The following is a 25885-nucleotide window of genomic DNA, read 5'->3' on the forward strand; positions in this document are numbered from 1 at the left end:
TCATATGACAAAGAGACTATGGTCCCGTGCAAAACAACGTCATTGCCCAGACCGCAGTCTCTCTGTCAACCCGACCAGCCCCAGATATTTCATCTGTGCGTGTAAGAGCCTTCGATATTATCCACCCGGACTCTTCAAGTAATCCCGTGTTTTCCATGCGTTTATGTCAAGTACGTTTGTCTTTTTGGTATGGAAATCTTCGTCTCCACCTGAGCTTTATCTCTGGGGAAAATGCAAAAACGTGGAGCAACGGTTATCCATTCCGCCACTTACATAACCCACTTAAAATATTACCAACTCCGGCATGCTTTCAGAAATGACAGAAACGTTTATCCATTTCGCCACTTACACCAACCACTTTAATTCCATCCTACTAGTACATGCCATAAAACGCAAGCACGGTTTATCCATTCAGCCACTTCCCCCACTGACTCCACACCCCTGGCCCCAGATTTACGAATCTCTCTTAGCGCCATACATTAACATTAACTTGCGAGTATATAAGAGGGGTAATACAGCTTCGACAAGAGGATTCGTGATAAAAGTGGTCTTCGACAACCCATGTATTTCTTTACACACAAGTAACCACATTAATATTGGGGGTCATGATAAGGCCCGCTGGCACTTTTGTCGCTTATCGTCGTATCCAGTCGGCACATATTTATGCTCATGGTGTCAGTCACCGGATTGTGACGTGCTAATTACAGATCGACGTCATACAACCTGAATACTGACAATCAAAACAAACCACCCATACACAAAGTTCACGCTTCTGAGAAATGTAGCGGGTTGCGGCGAAAGTTTATCCATTCTACCACTTACTCCAGTCACACAAGGTCTACCCCAGTCCGATCGCTGCCATGCTGTCACTTTTATCCATGTAGCTACTTACTTTACTCACGCGAGTCTACCCCAGTCTGTCATGTCCGTCAGCAGCACAATGTCAATACAAAACACCGTCTGTTGAGTTCTGTCACAGAGGGTCGACTTCATTCACTGAGTGGGAGTCCAGGAACTTGTGTCGCGGCGGCGATAACACACCACAACGGCAACGGTCGCGACTTTCACATCTTGCTTCTGGAAAACAGTGGGGAATCGGTGACCAAGTGAGTAGATTTTGGAATTTTTCGCTGAAACAGGTGCCCGTAATTCGTCGTCGTAAAATATGCTGATATTGTGCTGAATATCCCAAGGCTATTATGTATAGCTGTGTTAGGCATGCATGGAGTGTTGTGTGGTGTTGTATACATGGGAATAGTGAAAGTGTCGTAGTCTCGCCATTGACAACCCAGGTATGTGTGGATGATTTATGTTGCAAAGAGTCGAACAGCCGGCTACTTCAACAACAAGCTCGTCTTTGTAGCCAGAGCAATGTACAATGTTCAGCGTAGTCGAGCAAAGGTTATATAAATATAGAAAGCAATTAGTCATTAAGATCATTTGATAGTTAGATGTCGGCAGTTTGTACCGTAAATGATATAATTAGTTTGACTTAACATCATTGGGACCTGGCAGTATGTCGACCAGAAAGGCCCTGTGACTGACATGATGTGTGAAACATCACAGTCCAAACTTAATCTTGGACCTCTTTCTCTCTTCACTTCATTTGTCTTTCTCTCCCCTTCTCCCCTTTTCTAGAAACGAACCCATAATCAAGGATCCTCGCAAGCCTAAGGACTGCATCTCTGTACAGCGAATCATACATAGGCTACTCGTGCCACCTTAGTCTGTCTCACAGTCCCTGCACCCCTAAAGTCTAAAAGAAGCAAGTCTAAATTTCTCATGTCCGACCTCCAACTCGCATGGGCCCCTTTGAATCTAAATGGGTTTATTTGTTCCTATCAAAACTGTAAGCATCCAGAGACTATGTATTAGTCTAGCTCCACTTATTCCTCTTCTGAGAATATGTATAATCACGAGCATGTGCAACAAGTGACCTGTCTTTGATGTCACTTTGAACAAGTCTTGTACTTGTACGTCCGCTCTGCTGCCGGGGGGAATGGGGTTGTACGGGGCTTTGGGGAGGATTTTGTTCAGTGAATGATAACGACTGCTAAGTAAAATAATTTCTTTATTGAAACCTATAATCAAAAGAAATTGTACTAAAGGTCAAAAAATATTCTGTTTGGTAATATATTTTTCTGAAGTATTATTAACTTGTCGTGCATTTCATGGAACAGTTTTCCGGGTAGAGTCAGTGTCATAACCAACAAAGACGCCCGTTTATTCATCCGTATTTTCCGAATGACTCTCTCGCTGAAACATCATAAACACAATCTTCTTACATTTCCTGCAATATTTCCATCGTGACCAGTGCAAATCTGACCCAACGAATTGTTTTAGATAAACTGGATGCTTTGCAGTTATCGAGCTGTCTATTGATTAAAAGAACCCGGACGTCATAATACGACTAAAGCTGGAATACTGTATAATGATGCCATCATAGAAATGATGATAAGTCAATGACACGCATGTTACGTAATTTGTATTGTCAGTGGAAATCAAAGTCACAGCAGTTATGTATTTCCTGTTAAACAAAAACAAACAAACAAACAAACAAAAACTGCGAGTTGTATATAGTACATTATTACGGACATGATGTTACGAACACTTCGAGGTGTAAATAGTACATTATTACGGATATGTTGTTACGAACACTTCGAGGTGTAAATAGTACATTATTACGGATATGTTGTTACGAACACTTCGAGGTGTACAAAGTACATTATTACGGATATGTTGTTACGAACACTTCGAGGTGTAAATAGTACATTATTACGGATATGTTGTTACGAACACCTCGAGGTGTAAATAGTACATTATTACGGATATGTTGTTACGAACACTTCGAGGTGTAAATAGTACATTATTACGGATATGTTGTTACGAACACTTCGAGGTGTACAAAGTATATTATTACGGACATGATGTTACGAACACTTCGAGGTATACAAAGTACATTATTACAGATATGATGTTACGAACACTTCGAGGTGTACAAAGTATATTATTACGGACATGATGTTACGAACACTTCGAGGTATACAAAGTATATTATTATGGATATGATGTTACGAACACTTCGAGGTGTATATAGTACATTATTACGGATATGATGTTACGAACACTTCGAGGTGTATATAGTACATTATTACGGACATGATGTTACGAACCCTTCGAGGTGTATATAGTTCATTATTACGGATATGATGTTACGAACACTTTGATGTGTACATAGTGCGTGTTTAGGGACTGGATGTTACCAACACTGCGATTTGCATATAGTACGCGTTTAGGGATTGGATGTCACGAAGACTGTGCGGTGTCTACAGTAGGTGTTTAGAAATTGGAGGTTAGAAAATATTGCCAGGTGTCTACAGTAGGTGTTCAGAAATTGGATGTAACAAAGTCTGCGAGGTGTGTTTCATACAATCCGCTGTAATATGTTTACCTACAGCTGTCATATTATCTCTAGCAGATAACATGTTATAACACATGACCAAAATGGAATTTTCTCGAAGTTGGCCGCAGTGCCAAAACTACATTGCTTACCTTAAAGGGAGGCCACTCTCCCTGTCAAGTGTGGGACATCGCGAGTAACATCTGCTTCAGATGACTGACTAACGTTTGGCATGTGAAGTGTTTACCCACCTGAGTTCCACCTTTACAGTTCGTATGCATAGTATATCAACATCTCACCAACCCAACGTCACAGTGTCTATGTAAACTGAGCCTTGATATAACGTTTTTTGGAACGCCCCGGTAAAATGTAGACGTGCAGTACAGACGGTTTATGTGAGTGCAAACCGCTTGAACCCTGCATCGTAAATGATCATTAATTTTATTCATATTGAATTTAACGTCACATACAACTCGAATTGATGGATCCCAATTCTTAAATATGAACACCTGACAAACAGTTTTCAAGGAGGAACTGTTTGTTACGACCCCCGTGTGGGAGCGGGCTGATGACACATACCTAGCGACGTGTGTGTGTGTGTGTGTGTGTGTGTGTCTGCGTGCGAGAGAGTATGGGAGAGAGAGAATGGGTGCATGTGTATACGTGTGTGTGAGAGAGAGAGAGAGGAGAGAGGGCCGTAATTAACTTCTCTTAATGGGGGGGAGGGGGGGCACTAGCTACGTTAAAAGCGTGTTGAATCAGTTCTTTGATGTACAAAATATCATGTGTAAAACATTCTAGCTCTGGAGAGAGACTGGAGGCATGTGTGTGAGTGAGAGAGAGAGAGTGGCTGTATGGATGGGTGTATGCATACACGTGTGTCTGTCTGTGCGAGAGATGGAGAGAGACATACTGGAATACTTTGAGTCGTATTCGTGTGAGTCGACAGTGTTCAGTGGGAGTGTATATCTTACACGTAAATGCATTCAGTAATATGACAAGTTCGAGTGCACTGTTTGGCTGAAGACATAATTGGTGAGGGCATATTTTGCCACGTCTTACATCAGTTGCGTCTCCAGCAAGGTATGTATATACCTTTCTCTTCTTATATACTACATTTAGTACAGTATAGGTACCTGCAAACTTCTGTAATTTGATTATTGTATTATCACTAACCTTATGGATAACTACTTGTCTGCTTGACAACGGTGCTGGTACCCGCCTGGAAACGGCGCACTCACGAAATATAAGAGTTATTATTCATAACGTTTGGCGATATTGCACTTCCCGTCTCCGAAAATGCCACTAAAAAGTCATTTGATTATTTTGTCGAATTGACTCCACTAACTGGATTTTGCTTTGTTTAGCTGTTGTGTGGAATGTCAACTAACGCATATTGATATTAGTGGACTGACTTGGTACCATTTCGAACCCCCTCCGTGCTCTATTTATAGTTGTTAATTGTCACATTAAAACACAATGACTATACTAAGGCGACGATTAAAGTCAGATTAAGCCATAATTTCTATGGCAATAAGTTATTCCTTAGAAAAGCAGCGTCGATTGATAGCTTCGTTTCGCTTTGAAGTGGTTTGAAAAAGCATTAGCTTGTTTATGAAAGCAGACTGGTCCTTAACATTGTATCCATTGTGCATACTTGGTGGGTGTGGGAGGGAGGAAGTGAGCGAGGAAGTGACGGAGGAAGTGAGCGTACAGATGATGATACGATGTTGAAATAATTTCTTTTTAAAGAAAGATGGTCGAACCATAGACATAAGCATCTTACAACAGATGTGGTTGCTGAAGGCCAATTATAACCCGGTCGTATAGTTTGTGATTGAGTCTAGAAGTGAGTGAGCGAGCGAGCGAGCGAGCGAGCGATTGATTGATTGATTGATTGATTGATTGATTGATTGATTGATTGATTGATTGATTGATTGATTGATTGATTGATTGAGTGAGTGAGCGATTGATTGATTGATTGATTGAGTGAGTGAGTGAGTGAGTGAGTGAGTGAGTATCACGGCAGGGGACATCAAACATGGGCTTCGTTGGACCCATGTGGGGAACTCGAACCCGGGTTTTCGGCTTGACGAACGAAGGCTTTAACCACAAGGCCACCCCACCGCCCGTATAGTTAGTGAGTGAGTGACCAAGCGGGTGAGTAGGTGAGCAGGGTTAGCAAGGGAATTGTTGACTGGATGGTAAACCACGTCCCATATATCAAGCCGCTCTACCCACACTCAGAGCGAGAGTTTCACAGAGAAGTGAAAATCAATGAATACTAATCTCAATAAGGATAAGATCGAATCCCAAGGAAACAAACGCAGTTTATGCCAGAATAAATCATCACTATACTCATGATCAATGCAACTTGTCGATACAACCACCGATGACGTACAGACACGTTACTGTCGCCATCATTCCAGATGGAAGCGTTCATTTTGTTTTGTGGAACAGGAAACCGCATAACAGTGTGGGGGCACTGGGGTAGCCTAGTGGTTAAAGTGTTCGTTCGTCACGCCGAAGACCTTGGTTCAATTACTCACATGGGTACAGTGTGAAGCACATTTCTGGTGTCCCCCGCCGTGGTATTGCTGGAATATTGATAAAAGCAGTGAAAAAACGTACTCACTCACAGAAAGTCAGCGACAAAGATGTACAAGTCGAATATTCGAATTAAAATGTCCAAGCATAGTCGAATCCATTGAGTAAATACAACAGCTGGGTTCAGTCATACGATCTGCTACATGTCCGATTTGTGCGTTAGTTTATTGTTCCTCACATATTCCAGCTTTTTGTCAGTAGTGGCAATTAAATCGAATCTTAACCAGACAATAGATTTGTGCATTTTAATGGGTAAGTGCGTGGTAGAATGAGCTTACGACTGAGTCCGGTTAAACGTCGTGTTGAACAGCAGCTAGAGGAAATGAGGACCCGTGAAGATCAGGGGTAGAATAGGTCTTGAGCAACCCGTGCTTGTCGCGACCCGTGAAGATCAGGGGTAGAATAGGCCTTGAGCAACCCATGCGACCCGTGAAGATCAGGGGTAGAATAGGTCTTGAGCAACCCATGCTTGTCGCGACCCGTGAAGATCAGGGGTAGAACAGGCCTTCAGCAACCCATGCTTGCCAAAAAAAAGCGACTATGCTTGTCGTATGAGGCGACTAATGAGATCAGGTGGTCAGGCTCACTGACTTGGTTGGCACGTGCCATCGGAAATCATGACAGAGACAAGACTTCGGTATTGCTATGACAGACTCGCCCGTAGACTCATGAATTTCTGGGTTACATAGCAAGGTTTCTCAAAGCGAGCTTAGGTCCAACTCCAATACTTTAGCATAGGGTTACCACAATCGTAGAGTAAGAGCACTTTGTGGAAAATGGCCTTGTACTGACACCAGATCACAATAGCCGTACGTGTTTTCGCGTCCGATCTGAAATGGACTAACACCTCATTAAAGAGGGTCTCGACACATATCAGTACGATAACCCATGGTGACACCAACACAATACTAACTGGTCTGGCTGTACTGACAGTGCTCTGAACACTGCGTGGAATTTATAGTATACTTACGACCGCGATCAAAGGCTCCCTGCAACTTATCCCAGCTACTCTGAAGATCTTCACGTGATTTATGGCGCAAGGTATTCGCTGGTTAGGCAGTGTACTATCCTGTATCCTGGCAAAGTTGTCTTGTTACGTGCCAGGACGTCACACCAACGCTCGCCTCGCCCCCTCGTCTCATCAGTCACAGACTCCGCGACAATTCAGTGCTCCTCTGTTATTTATTATGTTGAGAAAACAACCAGGTTTTCTTGTTCGGCACAAGTGTAGATTTACAAAGGATTCGAAAATTAATCTGTTTTGTAAATATAGTTAGTCATTCATAGATAGTCAGTCATTGTGATGGTACAGCAGCTTCGACCATGTTGGTAGTTGTCTTACCATTTGTTACAATTTAACTCGACAGATTCTGTGAGTATATTTACCTGGCATGCTTCCTTAATACCATTCTGTCGAAATATCTTCACATTTAGCCACATCGTTGTAAAACCGTGGCTGATGCGAACTTGATGTTACGACTAACAACAACGTAACAAGCGTTAGTGAGTGAGTTTAGTTTTACGCTGCTATCAGCAATATTCCATCAATATCACGGCAGGGGAGACAAGAAATGGGCTCCACACATTGAACCCATATGAGGACTGGAACTTGGGTCTTCAGCGTGACGAACGGACGCTTTAACCACAAGTCTACCCGACGGCCCCACGTAACAAGACGTCAGACACAAACGTAACATAAAGATCGGTGTCGAGACACGTGACCGCAACGTGACATGAAATAAATTCATATTTGACATAAAATCAGACATGAACGGGACAAAAAACGGGACAAACACGTGACATAAGACCGTTTGCATGAAAACGAGACTAACGTCATTCAAAGACCGACGCTTGTCTTCTTCGCTCAGACCAAAGACCAGGCACCTATAGACACTGGGCATATTCCTATTTTAAAATGCTTTAGCATAAAAAGGAATAATTTGGCAGAATCGGGTACGAAGTTCGGTAAACATTATCTCACAGCAGGCCAATAACAAGTGATAATGAACGGAGATATGACGAAGGTAAATTATGTATCTCATACGAAAACCCTAGCTGTCTTTTAATGAAACCAAAGGCATCGCACCTTACATAATAAACACCTGTTCCCACTGATCGAGAATATTTTAGGATACTTGTCCCCGCTTGTCAAGGTCTATAGAGTTTAGGTGAGTACGGTAGTGTACTGAAATAAAGCTTTAAGTGTAGGAGGACTTTCTTTATTCAGTTACTAAGCGGTGAGTAAAGCAATAAATTTCTCAAGTAAATATTGATCTAAGCTCACTATCATTCGGTGTTTAACTCAAGTTGTTTACTTATTGTCTCGGGTGTGTTTTTGTCGGGATATCAATGTTAAGCCGTTCGACTGATCAGAGACACTAATAGGATTGACCTTCAGATAGATATGAACGCCACCTCTAAAAACGGCTAAACCAGATGAGCTCGGCTGTAACAGGCCCGTGTCTCAGCACATGTCACTGTATAATCCCAGTATCATATCACATCACAAGATCCGATCACAAGATCCGATCACAAGATCCGATCACAAGATCCGATCACAAGATCCGATCACAAGATCAGAAGCAAACATGACAGAATTTGGAATAAAAGTTGGTTATCAAATCCGAAACAGACTCCTCCACCATCCTACCACCCACAGCTCCGAGACAGCATTGTTAATTAATTAGTTATGCTAATAATTGTATAACGAAAATACCCGGCTCAGCTACTCTAAGGTGCTTTGTTTTTTTACCCCTCGATCATTGGATTTCAATCTGGAACGTATTTTCAATGTCAACTGCCTGGGGATCATACAGTTCTTAATTATCATAACGATCGGTATCTCTAGTTTGCTTAGTTGTTTCAATTGACTTAAACAGGCGGCGGCCATGACATGATCAACGTGAACGTTCATCCACGTCTCCCGTACATTTCCTGCGTGGTAATAAGTGCATAACGTCGCTTTCATAAATATATCACTGACATAGCAACGGGTTGCAGGTCAGAAGGACATAATGATGAGTTCAGATACAACGGTGGACTACCAGCACATTCTACCCGTGTCTTCAGCAACCCATGCTTGTCTTGCGGGACGACTAACAGGATCGACTTGGATATAGTCGTAATTTTAAGAAATGGGACGGGCTGGTCAGGCTCGCTGACTTGGTTGACACATGTCATCGTATTCCCATAAGTAGATTGTCTGGTCCAGACAGATTATTTACAAAATGCTGTCATACAGCTGGAATTTTGCTGAATGCAATGTTAAACAACAAACAAAACTAAAAAAGAAAACGCATTCAGGGTATGGTGATCTAGAACATAGCAGCAGACGCATCTCTCCATTACAGCGAGACTTACGGCAGTGATATTCTTCTTTTGATATGTTCCCTTACTCACCCTTACTCCCCCGAGCTTCTCCAACATATTATGTATGATACGTCTTGAGTCAGATCCCCTTGGCGCTGTCTGACGTCAACAGACGTTCACAAGAGACAGCACTGAAGTCATGCGTGAAGACAACGAATGCAAAATAAGTGAGGATTATTTTTACACATAAACAATTAATGCCAGTCCCCGGGGGACTGTTTTAACCGTGTCGTAACGAGTCTTGCAGTGACTGAGTGAGTTTGTTTTTACGCCTCTTTTAGCAATATTCCAGTAAAATAACTGCGGGAGACACTATGGACTTCCATATTGTTCACCCGTGTGGGATCCAACCCAGTTTCTGGCGTGATGAGCAAAAGCTCTAACCAGTTGAATACCCAACTTGTGTTGGAGTTCGGGTTTCTTTGAAAACGCAAAAACGAGTCGACTGTGCTGAATTATGCAGAGATCAACATCGATTTGTGCGAATATAACTTGTATCTAGAAATAATTCACTGCAAGGCTTGGAGTTTTGTGTTTGGAACCAGGAACTATCATCGTAGGGTGTGACACCCCGGAATTATGTCCGTGGGGACCCGTGAAGGTCCCGGGGTAGAATAGGCCTTCAGCAACCCATGCTTGCCATAAAATGTGACTATGCTTGTCGTAAGAGGCGACTAACGGGATCGGGTGGTCAGACTAGCTGACTTGGTTGACACGTCATCGGTTCCCCATTGCGCAGATCGATGCTCATGTTGTTGATCACTGGATTGTCTGGTCCAGACTCGATTATTTACAGACCGCCGCCATATAGCTGGAATATTGCTACGTGCGACGTAAAACTAAACTCACTCACTCACTCATTATGTCCGTGGGTTTGTCACCATCGCTCCCTGTAGGGACTGGTATTACATACTTTCCTCTCAAAAGGCCGAGTTATATAAAGACAGAGGCACACGCTTAGCTTATTCATTTATCAGCGATGTAAAGGTTTCCGCCGGTTTTCGGCTTGACGAACGAAGGCTTTAACCACAAGACCACCCCACCGCCCGTATAGTTAGTGAGTGAGTGACCAAGCGGGTGAGTAGGTGAGCAGGGTTAGCAAGGGAATTGTTGACTGGATGGTAAACCACGTCCCATATATCAAGCCGCTCTACCCACACTCAGAGCGAGAGTTTCACAGAGAAGTGAAAATCAATGAATACTAATCTCAATAAGGATAAGATCGAATCCCAAGGAAACAAACGCAGTTTATGCCAGAATAAATCATCACTATACTCATGATCAATGCAACTTGTCGATACAACCACCGATGACGTACAGACACGTTACTGTCGCCATCATTCCAGATGGAAGCGTTCATTTTGTTTTGTGGAACAGGAAACCGCATAACAGTGTGGGGGCACTGGGGTAGCCTAGTGGTTAAAGTGTTCGTTCGTCACGCCGAAGACCTTGGTTCAATTACCCACATGGGTACAGTGTGAAGCACATTTCTGGAGTCCCCCGCCGTGGTATTGCTGGAATATTGCTAAAAGCAGTGAAAAAACGTACTCACTCACAGAAAGTCAGCGACAAAGATGTACAAGTCGAATTTTCGAATTAAAATGTCCAAGCATAGTCGAATCCATGGAATAAATACAACAGCTGGGTTCGGTCATACGATCTGCTACAGGTCCGATTTGTGCGTTAGTTTATTGTTCCTCACATATTCCAGCTTTTTGTCAGTAGTGGCAATTAAATCATCGAATCCTAACCAGACAATAGATTTGTGCATTTTAATGGGTAAGTGCGTGGTAGAATGAGCTTACGACTGAGTCCGGTTAAACGTCGTGTTGAACAGCAGCTAGAGGAAATGAGGACCCGTGAAGATCAGGGGTAGAATAGGCCTTGAGCAACCCATGCTTGTCGCGACCCGTGAAGATCAGGGGTAGAATAGGTCTTGAGTAACCCATGCTTGTCGCGACCCGTGAAGATCAGGGGTAGAATAGGTCTTGAGCAACCCATGCTTATCCCGACCCGTGAAGATCAGGGTAGAAGAGGCCTTGAGCAAACCATGCTTGCCAAAAAAAGCGACTATGCTTGTCGTATGAGGCGACTAATGAGATCAGGTGGTCAGGCTCACTGACTTGGTTGGCACATGCCATCGGAAATCATGACAGAGACAAGACTTCGGTATTGCTATGACAGACTCGCCCGTAGACTCATGAATTTCTGGGTTACATGGCAAGGTTTCTCAAAGCGAGCTTAGGTCCAACTCCCATACGTTAGCATAAGGTTACCACAATCGTAGAGTAAGAGCACTTTGTGGAAAATGGTCTTGTACTGACACCAGATCACAATAGCCGTACGTGTTTTCGCGTCCGATCTGAAATGGACTAACACCTCATTAAAGAGGGTCTCGACACATATCAGTACGATAACCCATGGTGACACCAACACAATACTAACTGGTCTGGCTGTACTGACAGTGCTCTGAACACTGCGTGGAATTTATAGCATACTTACGACCGCGATCAAAGGCTCCCTGCAGCTTATCCCAGCTACTCTGAAGATCTTCACGTGATTTATGGCACAAGGCATTCGCTGGTTAGGCAGTGTACTATCCTGTATCCTGGCAAAGTTGTCTTGTTACATGCCAGGACGTCACACCAACGCTCGCCCTCACCCCCTCGTCTCATCAGTCACAGACTCCGCGACAATTCAGTGCTCCTCTGTTATTTATTATGTTTAGAAAACAACCAGGTTTTCTTGTTCGGCACAAGTGTAGATTTACAAAGGATTCGAAAATTAATCTGATTTGTAAATATAGTTAGTCATTCACAGATAGTCAGTCATTGTGATGGTACAGCAGCTTCGACCATGTTGGTAGTTGTCTTACCATTTGTTACAATTTAACTCGACAGATAATTCTGTGAGTATATTTACCTGGCATGCTTCCTTAATACCATTCTGTCGAAATATCTTCACATTTAGCCACATCGTTGTAAAACCGTGGCTGATGCGAACTTGATGTTACGACTAACAACAACGTAACAAGCGTTAGTGAGTGAGTTTAGTTTTACGCTGCTATCAGCAATATTCCATCAATATCACGGCAGGGGAGACAAGAAATGGGCTCCACACATTGAACCCATATGAGGACTGGAACTTGGGTCTTCAGCGTGACGAACGGACGCTTTAACCACAAGTCTACCCGACGGCCCCACGTAACAAGACGTCAGACACAAACGTAACATAAAGATCGGTGTCAAGACACGTGACCGCAACGTGACATGAAATGAATTCATATTTGACATAAAATCAGACATGAACGGGACAAAAAACGGGACAAACACGTGACATAAGACCGTTTGCATGAAAACGAGACTAACGTCATTCAAAGACCGACGCTTGTCTTCTTCGCTCAGACCAAAGACCAGGCACCTATAGACACTGGGCATATTTCTGTTTTAAAATGCTTTAGCATAAAAAGGAATAATTTGGCAGAATCGGGTACGAAGTTCGGTAAACATTATTTCACCGCAGGCCAATAACAAGTGATAATGAACGGAGATATGACGAAGGTAAATTATGTATCTCATACGAAAACCCTAGCTGTCTTTTAAAGAAACCAAAGGCATCGCACCTTACATAATAAACACCTGTTCCCACTGATCGAGAATATTTTAGGATACTTGTCCCCGCTTGTCAAGGTCTATAGAGTTTAGGTGAGTACGGTAGTGTACTGAAATAAAGCTTTAAGTGTAGGAGGACTTTCTTTATTCAGTTACTAAGCGGTGAGTAAAGCAATAAATTTCTCAAGTAAATATTGATCTAAGCTCACTATCATTCGGTGTTTAACACAAGTTGTTTACTTATTGTCTCGGGTGTGTTTTTGTCGGGATATCAATGTTAAGCCGTTCGACTGATCAGAGACACTAATAGGATTGACCTTCAGATAGATATGAACGCCACCTCTAAAAACGGCTAAACCAGATGAGCTCGGCTGTAACAGGCCCGTGTCTCAGCACATGTCACTGTATAATCCCGGTATCATATCACATCACAAGATCCGATCACAAGATCCGATCACAAGATCCGATCACAAGATCCGATCACAAGATCCGATCACAAGATCAGAAGCAAACATGACAGAATTTGGAATAAAAGTTGGTTATCAAATCCGAAACAGACTCCTCCACCATCCTACCACCCACAGCTCCTAGACAGCATTGTTAATTAATTAGTTATGCTAATAATTGTATAACGAAAATACCCGGCTCAGCTACTCTAAGGTGCTTTGTTTTTTTACCTCTCGATCATTGGATTTCAATCTGGAACGTATTTTCAATGTCAACTGCCTGGGGATCATACAGTTCTTAATTATCATAACGATCGGTATCTCTAGTTTGCTTAGTTGTTTCAATTGACTTAAACAGGCGGCGGCCATGACATGATCAACGTGAACGTTCATCCACGTCTCCCGTACATTTCCTGCGTGGTAATAAGTGCATAACGTCGCTTTCATAAATATATCACTGACATAGCAACGGGTTGCAGGTCAGAAGGACATAATGATGAGTTCAGATACAACGGTGGACTACCAGCACATTCTACCCGTGTCTTCAGCAACCCATGCTTGTCTTGCGGGACGACTAACAGGATCGACTTGGATATAGTCGTAATTTTAAGAAATGGGACGGGCTGGTCAGGCTCGCTGACTTGGTTGACACATGTCATCGTATTCCCATAAGTAGATTGTCTGGTCCAGACAGATTATTTACAAAATGCTGTCATACAGCTGGAATTTTGCTGAATGCAATGTTAAACAACAAACAAAACTAAAAAAGAAAACGCATTCAGGGTATGGTGATCTAGAACATAGCAGCAGACGCATCTCTCCATTACAGCGAGACTTACGGCAGTGATATTCTTCTTTTGATATGTTCCCTTACTCACCCTTACTCCCCCGAGCTTCTCCAACATATTATGTATGATACGTCTTGAGTCAGATCCCCTTGGCGCTGTCTGACGTCAACAGACGTTCACAAGAGACAGCACTGAAGTCATGCGTGAAGACAACGAATGCAAAATAAGTGAGGATTATTTTTACACATAAACAATTAATGCCAGTCCCCGGGGGACTGTTTTAACCGTGTCGTAACGAGTCTTGCAGTGACTGAGTGAGTTTGTTTTTACGCCTCTTTTAGCAATATTCCAGTAAAATAACTGCGGGAGACACTATGGACTTCCATATTGTTCACCCGTGTGGGATCCAACCCAGTTTCTGGCGTGATGAGCAAAAGCTCTAACCAGTTGAATACCCAACTTGTGTTGGAGTTCGGGTTTCTTTGAAAACGCAAAAACGAGTCGACTGTGCTGAATTATGCAGAGATCAACATCGATTTGTGCGAATATAACTTGTATCTAGAAATAATTCACTGCAAGGCTTGGAGTTTTGTGTTTGGAACCAGGAACTATCATCGTAGGGTGTGACACCCCGGAATTATGTCCGTGGGGACCCGTGAAGGTCCCGGGGTAGAATAGGCCTTCAGCAACCCATGCTTGCCATAAAATGTGACTATGCTTGTCGTAAGAGGCGACTAACGGGATCGGGTGGTCAGACTAGCTGACTTGGTTGACACGTCATCGGTTCCCCATTGCGCAGATCGATGCTCATGTTGTTGATCACTGGATTGTCTGGTCCAGACTCGATTATTTACAGACCGCCGCCATATAGCTGGAATATTGCTACGTGCGACGTAAAACTAAACTCACTCACTCACTCATTATGTCCGTGGGTTTGTCACCATCGCTCCCTGTAGGGACTGGTATTACATACTTTCCTCTCAAAAGGCCGAGTTATATAAAGACAGAGGCACACGCTTAGTCATTTATCAGCGATGTAAAGGTTTCCGCCGGAATGCTGGAGGGAGTTATGTTTAGGTACTTGGACCATCCGTGATCGTTCTGATCAAGGCTTGGTGCAACCAGAGTTTCCGGCATCACAAGTAAACGCTTTACCCACGCGGCTAACCTGCATTAATGTACAAATATATGTATTCAACTGTTTTGAATATTGGGTTTATATATCCAATATTCTGCTTCCAACTTCCCAAACAGGGTACAGTGTGTACATTGGTAATGCGTGAAGTCCATTTCTGGTGTCTCCCGCCGTGATATTGCAGGAATATTGCTAAAAGTTTAGTTTGGTTAGTAAATGTATTCAACTGCGCATTGTTCCAGCTATATAGCAGCAGTCTTTAAATAATTGAGTCTGAACCAAACATTCCAGTGGTGAACATCACGAGCATCGATCTACGATGACGTGTCAGCCAAGTCAGTAAACCTGACCAACCGATCCCGTTAGTCGCCTCTTACAAGTATTGCAGAGAGCCTATTCTAACCCGAATCTTCACGGGTAGTAAAACCATACGATTCAGATAAAAGTGCATTGTCTCTAATTGGGGCATACAGCCGCTTTTCGCCCCCATGCTGTTATCTGCTATGACAACAATTACTGTTTATGTAAGTTTAAGGGTTCGGTGTTCACACACAACCAAGGTGCATTGTACCCGAGTTAATGTTTCGGTCAAGGTAGTGTGGCAGGCGTGCTTTATGAAGCTTTTATCACCCTCAGTGGGCCTAATGTGTGTACACTGGGGTTGTAAAGAGAGGCTTCCTAGCCTCGTGCAAACATGGGTCATATACAATATACTCTGCAGGCCATGTGTAAATATATACAATATTGTTTACAACCGTCGGTAGCTGGCGATCTAATGTTTGAGTCACTATTCATAAGACTGCTGTGCACCATCTTGCATGTTAATATACATGGTTTTGCTAAGATCCTTATCTTTTCGGCGTAAACAAACGTGAATAAAATTTGTCCCGAGTTTAATAATTACACCTGACTTTGCAGTGTGAATAGACCTTAAACGAGACTACTTTGTCGTTTTGACACGTTTATATGAAGTGGTAAGAAAGCGTCAGAGTAGCGATTCTGACCAGTTCAATTGGGAGAATTGAGAGAGTCACTGTTCTAAGGTTGGTGGCTTTGTTTAACGTCGCCATCAGCAATATTCCAGCAACATTCCAGCAATATTCCAGCGATTTGTAAATAATCGAGTATGGACCAGTCAGTCAAGTGATCGACAACACGAGCATCGATCTGCGTTCGGGGATGCGATGACATGTGTCAACCAAGTCATCGAGTTATAATTACGACAAGCACTGTCGATCCTAGTCGTCTCTCACGACAAACATGGGTTTGCTGAAGACCAATTCTAACCGCATCTTCACTCGCGGGTAGAATGAACTGGAACTTATCATAATGTCTTTCCGATGTCATGTCAGCGAAATATTTTGACTGCAGCGTTATGCAATCAGGACCATCAGTTCGGATACGACACGTGTCAGCCAAATAAGCGAGTCTGACCACCCGATTCCGTTACTCGGCTCTCAGAGAAAGTTTACATTGCTGTGAACATATTCGCCAGCGTGCATAAACATAAGTCTTTTGTCTTATTATGTAGGGCACCTTCATGTATACTGTGTACCTTGTCAAAATGAGTTATGGGGCAAAATATGCGTTATCATTTGATGATCTTTTAGCTATAGAGTTTTGTGAAATTATTATTTCCCAGAAGAGGTTACATAAAAAGTTTGTTCAAATGTGAAAGGTTGGTACGACCGTACAACACAACAGAAACCTTGAAATGTTTGCTCATGTTGATTCGGAAACCAAGGAATGTGTTGAGCGTCGTGTGTGTTTCATGTAAAATATTGTTTCCACTTTATCAGAAGAAAAATACACGATTCCGAAACATACTGGAACAATCTTAACAACATTGCCATGAGAATATCAACTACCACCCTCAACCCACCCACCCATCCCACCTCACCTCATCTCACCCAACCCCACCAAAGGCTAGCTTTTTCCGACACCTACAAAAGATCTGTGCCCTCCGTTCTCGAGTATTATATGCACCCCTAATTCTGGAAATCCTCGACCCGCTTCTGAAGTTCATAGTGTAGATATTGCAAGCGGTGTTATCTCTCCGAGTGATTAATACTACCCCCACATACCACGGTGAATACCGCCTGTAAATCAGTCAGTGCTTCAACACGCCACATTATGGCAGACTGAAGAAATAAATGGTCTTGATTGGCCATTGGAATCATATCAACTAGGACTTATCACTTTCAATATCGCAGTTAAACCCCCTCCAGACAGAGGTTGTACCGAAACTAAACACTCTCCAAACTATGTGAAAGTACAAAACTGAGTATACATACAAGGATACGAAATACAATTAGTTTCTGATCTGAGCATGCAGGATCTATTGACTTGTGACTACTTTGAAGAGCGTAAGAAGTGTGGTAGGATTTGATTCGCTGAGGGCGTTGTTTGTGCACGCACCTGCTCTGTTCTCAACGACATTAATGCATTCACTGGGTGCACCGGCAGAGACGGGATCATACTGCAGACTGACTAAATATCCGTTGCCGAGATGTCTCCAAGTTGATTATGACGACGTCAGAATATATTACACTGGAATGACTAAATACTTTCTAAACGGGTGTAATCTTGCATTTGTTTAAACAAAGGATTCTGTGAATCTGAATGGACTATTTGACAGCTGTGTTGGAATATTCTTGTAGCTTGCAAGGGGGTACCAAAACAGTGTTTCCTTCTCCATGCCTTACTTACAAAGACCGATATGTCTGAGCTTCACACACGCACTATCAGTATATATTTTGATGAGGATTTATCACGGTTTGATTCTTTCCGTTTGATTTTCAGACAGCAAACGCTGTTCATGAAGACAGCATGGGGCAGGGCTAAGAAGCACCTTCCCCGACTACCATCGTTTAAGATCCACTGACGTCGGTTTGTTTCCTACCGACGTCGTTTTGCTCCCATGACGTCGTTCCGTTTCCGCTGACGTCGTTTCAATATCTACCGACGTTGTTTTGGTGCATATCGACGTAGTGTTGGTCGTCAGAGACATCGTGTTAGGATAAGATTCCGCGCGGACACTCACGTTCCTAAGAGAAAAACGTCATGACGATGATAGATCTATACCATTGAACGCGACAACGCACATTAACACTATTGAGGTGATGGCCAAATACGTTGTCAGCAACGGTTCCCCTCTTGACGACGTCTCCAGCGCCAGCTCCTCTTACGACGACGGTTCGGCGGAGAATGGGGTATGGGGAGGGGAGAGGGGCAGTGAATCCCGTCTGTATGTCCTGAATCGTGGGGGCACGGGGGAAGTGCACTACCTCCTACTCACTCCCGACAGGAGTGACATCCTCATGTACAGGACACATATTGAAGTATGGAAACCTCTTGTGGACATCATGAACTTTGGCGTGGTGGTCGTTGACAACTTTCTGTACATCGTGGGCGGTTTCGACAAAAGTCGGGCACAGCATCTCAACAGAGTTCTCAGGTAAGTGCACACTATCGGCGTATTAGTCTGAAAAACATACTCAAACGTAACGAAATATTAAAGTATGCATTATTTAATACGCGATAAACAGAAAAAGGTTGATTGGCATTTAATCAATGTCTTGGCGTATCGGGTCTGTACGGTAAAGTTATGGTTAAAGCGTTCGCTCGTCGCGCCGATGATTCTGGTTCGACTCCGCACATGGTACAATATGTGAAGTTCATTTCTGGTGTCTCCCGCCATGATATTGCTGGAATATTACTAAATAATATATAATTATATATATATTACTAAATAATATATATATATATATATATATATTACTGTTACTACTCTGATTATTTTAAAATGACTCCCAGACATTTTAAAATGACTCCCAGACCTTCACAATCAGTCATTGTGATAGTCTTCAACCACCCGTAGGTAGAATGACCTCTATCAAACAAGAATCTACCATAATCTACACCGGTCGATGTTAGCATACATGTGACTGGCCGATCTCCAGCACCACAATGGAACCGCCACAATAATTAACGCACACTAAAAGACGACATTGCACTACACGTAACGAGTAATTTTGAAAAATGCCATGCCAATATTCTATTAATAACGGATCGTAGGCCATTACATTCAAAAGTGAAAGCCGAGTCTGAATGCACGGCCTGACTGTTCATTGAGGGAGATCGTAAATAACTACACATTTTGGGATGGGGATATTGAGAATTATTAAGCCTTATAGTACACCATTGAAATATACGTAAATACAGTGGGAAATACACGCTATGGCCGGATTTAGGTATGCTTGCAGATATTTCGGGCATATATGTCATACAAATCTATACCTTTGAAACATATGCTCACCGTACATTTTCGTATCCACCAACACCTCGTTCATGTGTGCCATGACCGGGTTATCAGGTATTTCCAAACATAAACTGCAAACAGATACCCCGGTAAATACAGGATACCAGAAATAATAATTAATTGTAACCAGTGTTATGTCTAAGGTGTTTGGTATATTTGGTTAATTTGCTTGTTTTGTTGGCGTCTACTGTTGTAATTACTGATTCATTAAATTACTTGAATACACCCGTCAAAATGGATTACAGGTTGGCATAAATCCTCGGACATGAACTGATTGTCCCAGTAACCCTTATTACGTTGGTTTCAGATCTGGTAGCAAATCTGTTAAATCACTGAATTTCACCATGAGTTAATCTGTTTCCCAGTAAACTGTAAACTACGTTCAGAACAGAAAAGTTACGTTTGGAAGGACACTTCCATCCCATGTAGTGATCTCTTTGTCTCAGATACGACCCGGCGGAAGGATTATGGGTGGAGTGCGCCCCTATGATGATTGCGCGAGCAAAATGTGGCATCTGTGCACAAGGCGGAAGGATATATGTATCAGGTACACTCGTGTTCAGTTTCAGGAAACCCTCGTCAATCCAGACGACGCTGTTCCAAAAGAAAGCGTGCTGTTTACATAACGATGTTAAATAAAGTGGATACACACGCTCGCAACACACACTCGCATATACATAACGCAGCTCTGGTGTTTTGTCAAGGTTTTAATAGAAGACATAAACGTGAACGATTACTTTATGAGATATCCTTTTTGTAAAAACTGCGGGTTTTTTGTTTTTGTTTGTTTGTAGTTGGATTTTTTGTATTGGTTTGCTGTGTTTTTGACGCGGTTTACATTGTAGGTGGAGAGAAGAGTGACAGTCGCGTGACCGGAAGTTGCGAGGTGTACGACATACAGACAGACACGTGGTGTAAGGCCGGAATGCTGGTAGCTGCTCGCGCCAATCACGTGTGTGCGGTTTACAATAATGAGATTTACTGCGCTGGCGGTTACCATGGCAACAAAACTCACGATAATTTATGGTAAGTACTGACAAAACGTACATGAGAGAGCAGCGACAAATGTTGCCCCCGAGTGCGTGCATGCGTGTTGTCGGAAACGTACAGTGTGTGACAAAAACCAGAGGGCATGGGTTTGGTCATGGCACCAAGATACATAGGTCCAAATTTGATCAAGCGAAGACGGTTATCATTAGTGATAAGCTATCTCGCGAGCATTCCTGAGAAAGTGTACAGTGAAAATTCTCTGTGCTCTCTCATGTGCTCCAACCAATATCTAATGACTGAAAATGGTCGTAAATTAGGACTATCAAGAGATCAGCAATTGTGTCCTCTTTGTGTTATTCCTGTGATAGAAACTGTTCCACTTCACCCTAGAAAACATCTTATCCAAAACTATTTCTGGGAATGTCCTCCTCTCAACAAGTTTAAACGGCATCTGTTACGTCACATATAATTAAATAACAGCTATTCTTGTTACACATTTCTTGCATTTAAATCGCGAAATAGGTTTCCTTTACCATGATCACGTCGCAGGTTGAAGTTTTGCCATTGACAGCCATTGCCCCTATTGTCTGTTGTCAAGTGCCATCTGTATTTGCGATTTTACAGGCGCTTGCAATACTCCGATATGTTATTCTCTCTGTGGCCTCATCAACGAATAAAGTCAATCATTCACATTAATTCGACGCAGAAGAACAGTCATGCTTCAAAGACAGCACATCCACCTCTGACTTCCTATTTTCCCTTCCTGTTTTACCTTCTGGATCTAAATCCTTTAATCCAGTGACATCACGTAACAGACACTTTAGGGTTTACTGAGAGACATTCCGATCTTACATTCAATGCTGCATGAAGCCATACCGTTAATCTTATTATTGACCACAGGTGAATAACGTCTATAGCACGCCAGCCGTATGTACTGTTATAGGGTATACGAGGAGCATACATGGCGGGAGCTGGACGAGCACTATCCCCACACACTGCCCTGTTCACTGGACAGGTTCACGATAGCCACCCTGAACAACACATTCTACTTCATCGGAGGTCAGTATCTGATTGGGGCGTGGGGTAGCCAAGTGGTTAAAGCGTTCGCTCGTTACACCGAAGGCCCGGGTTCGATTCCAGACATGGGTACAATGTGTGAAGCCCATTTCTGCTATTCCCCGACTTGATATTGCTAATATATTGCTAAAGCGGTGTAAAACTATAAGTCAGTATCTGAACAATTCCAGTCGAATCAGCATACATGTTCCAATGTACCGATCCTTGTTCAAACCGGCGACTAACACTGATCGGGTGGCTTGGATTGTTGACTACATGTCATCGACCTTCCTTGTGTCAATCACAAGGCAGTCCAAGTAAACCTAGGCTCAGTATTATTCGTTACACTGCTATGCAGTAGCAAGTTTACTCAGACTGATCACAGGGTTATCTGGTTCAGAATTACGGAACATTATCTTGTCAGTTAAAACCAGCTTTGGGTTCTGCACCGTTGCCAGCAGTGGTTCTACGGCTAGTGGTCAGGGCAAGAATCTTGACCTTACAAAAAGCATTTGATCGTTCGGGGGATATAAAAAGTTTCGTATGTTCATAACGTCCCTGAGTGGCTTTGCAGAAGTTGGGAAGTACTATACAGAACAAACTTTATGGATAAAACGTTTTCTGTTTCGTGAGTGCGACCTTTCGATACAGAATCGTACGGTTGGCATGCTTGTAAAGTTTGTTCTATATTGTGATATTCTCATGTATTCAGTTTGCGATCTTTGCCTTAACACAAAGAACCATGGGTTTTATACAAAGTGTGCTCTGACGTTCTATATTGATAACAATTTTGAGATGGTTTAGAATTTGCATGAAGCATACCACACATTCTTAACATCTGTATACCTTATGAATCTTTACATCTTTCATTCTTTTACCAATGACACCAACCTTACGGAATGGAAATGTTCCATTCAGCTAACCACTAAATACATCATGGTTCAAAAACGCATATTTAGGTTTTATGACAAACAGACGTCCTAATTGTAAGAGTCGTTTTACACAATACTTGGGCTCTTGCAGGCGTGACGTCCCGAGTAGACAGGAAGTGCCCGGACAAACCAGATTATTCCACCCAGCGGCGCATTTTCTCCTTCACGACCAACATCTCCCTCAGCGATGGCACCATTAGAGACGACGTGATCAGCCCCTGGGAATTCCACCTGCCAAATATGAACCATGCCCGCCACAGCCACGGCACAGCAACTATAGGTACTCTCTCATGCTCTGCCAGTCTACCAACTCCTTTATGCAAGTGATCCGTGAAGGTCCGGGTTAGAATTGGTCGCCAACAACCCATACTTGTCGTAAGAGGCAACTAACGGGATATGGTGGTCAGACTCGCTCACTTGGTTGACACATGGCATTTTATCCTCATGATCGATGTTTATGCTGTTGTTCACTTGCTTGCCTGGTCCAAACTCGATTTACGCACAGAATATTGTTGAGGGCGACTATACAACAAAACTATCAACCGTAATAATATTATCACGTCAGCAGGTCCGTTCTTCAATCCTTAGAGGGGACAAACCATGATGGCACTTGATCTTGACTTGATAGGTAGTCTTCTTTTATTTTCCTTAATGTCTCCCAATCCCGATATTTCTGGCATATACTAAAGAGCGGCGTAGAACCATAATCACCCACTCACACATGATGTGTCTGACTTCATCCATGTTTAACGGTATCTCAGTGGACTAGAACTATAAAACATGCATTACTTGTAAGTAAAGGACACCCTTGCTGGCCTCAGTTTCCGTCAACCTCAGTTGACTCCCGTGGTAAAATCAGCATTTTGAATGTCTCCATGTGTTGTTCCAGGCATTATATTTTGTTCCACACAGGCAAGAAGTTATTTGTAGTAGGAGGAAGTTGTCTGGAGACAGGACAACCTGTCAACGTATGTGAGTTTTACAACACGGAAACCGGAGAATGGGAAGAAGACTTCCGCTTCCGGAAAGGTAAAGTAACATGGACACTACTCGCCTGGAAACCACCTTACATTGTACAGAATGTAAGCTGAGACAAAATTAAAATTCTATTATTGCATAACTAATTTTAGTTTTATGGGACTTCGGTGCTTCTGCGTTAACTAGCATTATCATTATGTCAGAAACTTACTACTGAGACCAAGTATTTGTAAACACTAGTTGGCTGCATTGCGTTAAGTTGCAGTCTTGGATGTGGACAAAAACTGTCTATATAGACTGTTAACCGGTTTATATGCTGGGTGTTGTACACGTTTAAGTTTGACAAATTTTCCTTGAGACAAAATTATGAAAGTTCTAAAGGATTGCTCTTTTCTTATAATTAAAATGTTACTTAACCTTTGTTTCCTTTCAGGGGACATGTCAAATGTAGTCTGTGCTATTTTGGAAGTGCCAAGGATCCCAGTCAATGAACGGAAGATGACAAATAGACTGAAGTGGGTGCTGTGGTAGCACAGATCATCATTCGGCCACACTCGTGTTATTCCGGAACAAGCCGAGGTTACTGAAAGGGGCGAGTGGTGACGAACGACAGATCATCTGTTGGGATCTGTTTCAAGAATAGTGACAAATTTCAATTCTAACTGTGCCGACAGTTATCACCGACCAATCCAAAATCACGGCTGGTACTCGACATGGTTTTATATCATAACCTGGTTGTTCCAAGTACAAGCAGGTCTCATCATTGAATGACTGTAGCTCACACAGTGACTGTGGAGAATTATAAGGACCGCAACTACATACGATGCATTATGGGTCTTTTGGAGATGGGCTGTTCTTTGGGTCACACTTTGAACTTTCTTCAACCATTGTTTTGTACTCAGACTTGAGCTTAAATCTTCGTTGGCTGACTCACCCTTTTCTCCTTTCTAGGTTACGGCAAGATTTCACATCCACTAACGTCACCAAAAGAATGAAACAGCGTGAATGGGCATATTATATAAATCCTGTTCTCATAGCAGTTGAGTTGACGGACCAAAGGATTTATTTCTGAAAGAACTAATCTAAATCAGAGAATTCATTGAAGCGTTTTACGTCAGTAAATGAGAAGTTTCTCTTGATTACATTCAAGTTTCTCTTGAATGTAATGTGATCTCAGAATGTGTTGTCATAATTAAATCAAATTCATCTGTATATGTTTTTATTCACAGCGGGGATTGTACTGGCACGTGTATTAGAATTTTCAGTGTGTAATGGTTAGTTGGTATATAACACCCTCACGTTTGCTGTAGCACATCATCCATCATGGCAGGACACGACACGATTGCAGCTAAAAAGGATGGGTAAGCTCTCAATGCTATCTAACCATAAAGCTTTGCAACCTAACGGGCTTACACGAAGAAAACTGGCCTGCATGCAACCTAATGGTCGCAGTTTTATGACATCCTTCTATATTCTGCCCATTGAGAATATTGTTTGTTATATCAGTTATACTGATAATCTATTGCGCCAAACTCGGAAATATAACGACTGCTGCAGTATGTGATTGACGGACTTCATTCGTATAATTATAAAACACACGGAATAAATGCACGGATATAAAACCGTTATTCCGACCGGTTCACAAAACAAGGGCTCACGCGCGCACAAGCATGCTCGCACGCACGCACGCCGAGAGTTATCTCACAGCTGTCTTTGCATTTATATGTACAAACACATACAAAAGACAAAAATCTGAAGATCTGGTACAGATATAATTTTTTGTACACACACACACACACACACACACACACACTAACATATTATGAGCTCAGCGCTGTGTGATTTTACGTGCCATTAAGTTGTTTGTACCTTGTTTAAAGCATCTGTGTAGAAGGCTACGGCCTATATCATGACACGTCGAGAATGGTTGCGTGTTCGCTCTAAAGCAAAAGTAACTATATCTTCCGACCGTGGGTTTCCTGGGTGTTTCAGTACAAAATGTGTATTTTTCTCTCTGATTACATGGACACCTATAAAACATCACACAAACTCATACAAGACATATTTATCTTAAAACAGGAGAAATGTTTCGATGCGAAACAGTATGATGTTTGAAAACCATAACTTTAGAAGACGCACACGCAATGTATATACAACATACATTTGCAGTATAAGAATGTATACAAGAAACATACACAATATAACAATATGTGCAGCAAATACATAAAATATGAAAATGTGTACATGACAGA

General features: G+C 42.5%; 1 protein-coding gene across 1 annotated transcript; it reads left to right on the forward strand.

The window, feature by feature from the left end:
* The first annotated feature begins 934 nt into the window (after positions 1–934).
* LOC137272296 (gigaxonin-like) lies at positions 935–24845 on the forward strand. Its single transcript, XM_067804660.1, has 8 exons — positions 935–1106; positions 18159–18813; positions 20124–20224; positions 20523–20703; positions 21611–21726; positions 22747–22935; positions 23568–23684; positions 24067–24845. The coding sequence occupies exons 2-8, from the start codon at positions 18479–18481 to the stop codon at positions 24162–24164; spliced, it is 1137 nt and encodes a 378-aa protein (XP_067660761.1). The 5' UTR covers positions 935–1106; positions 18159–18478; the 3' UTR covers positions 24165–24845.
* Positions 24846–25885: the final 1040 nt, after the last annotated feature.

The sequence above is a fragment of the Haliotis asinina genome, chromosome 2 (genome assembly GCF_037392515.1).
Source record: "Haliotis asinina isolate JCU_RB_2024 chromosome 2, JCU_Hal_asi_v2, whole genome shotgun sequence".
NCBI classification, from domain to species: domain Eukaryota; kingdom Metazoa; phylum Mollusca; class Gastropoda; order Lepetellida; family Haliotidae; genus Haliotis; species Haliotis asinina.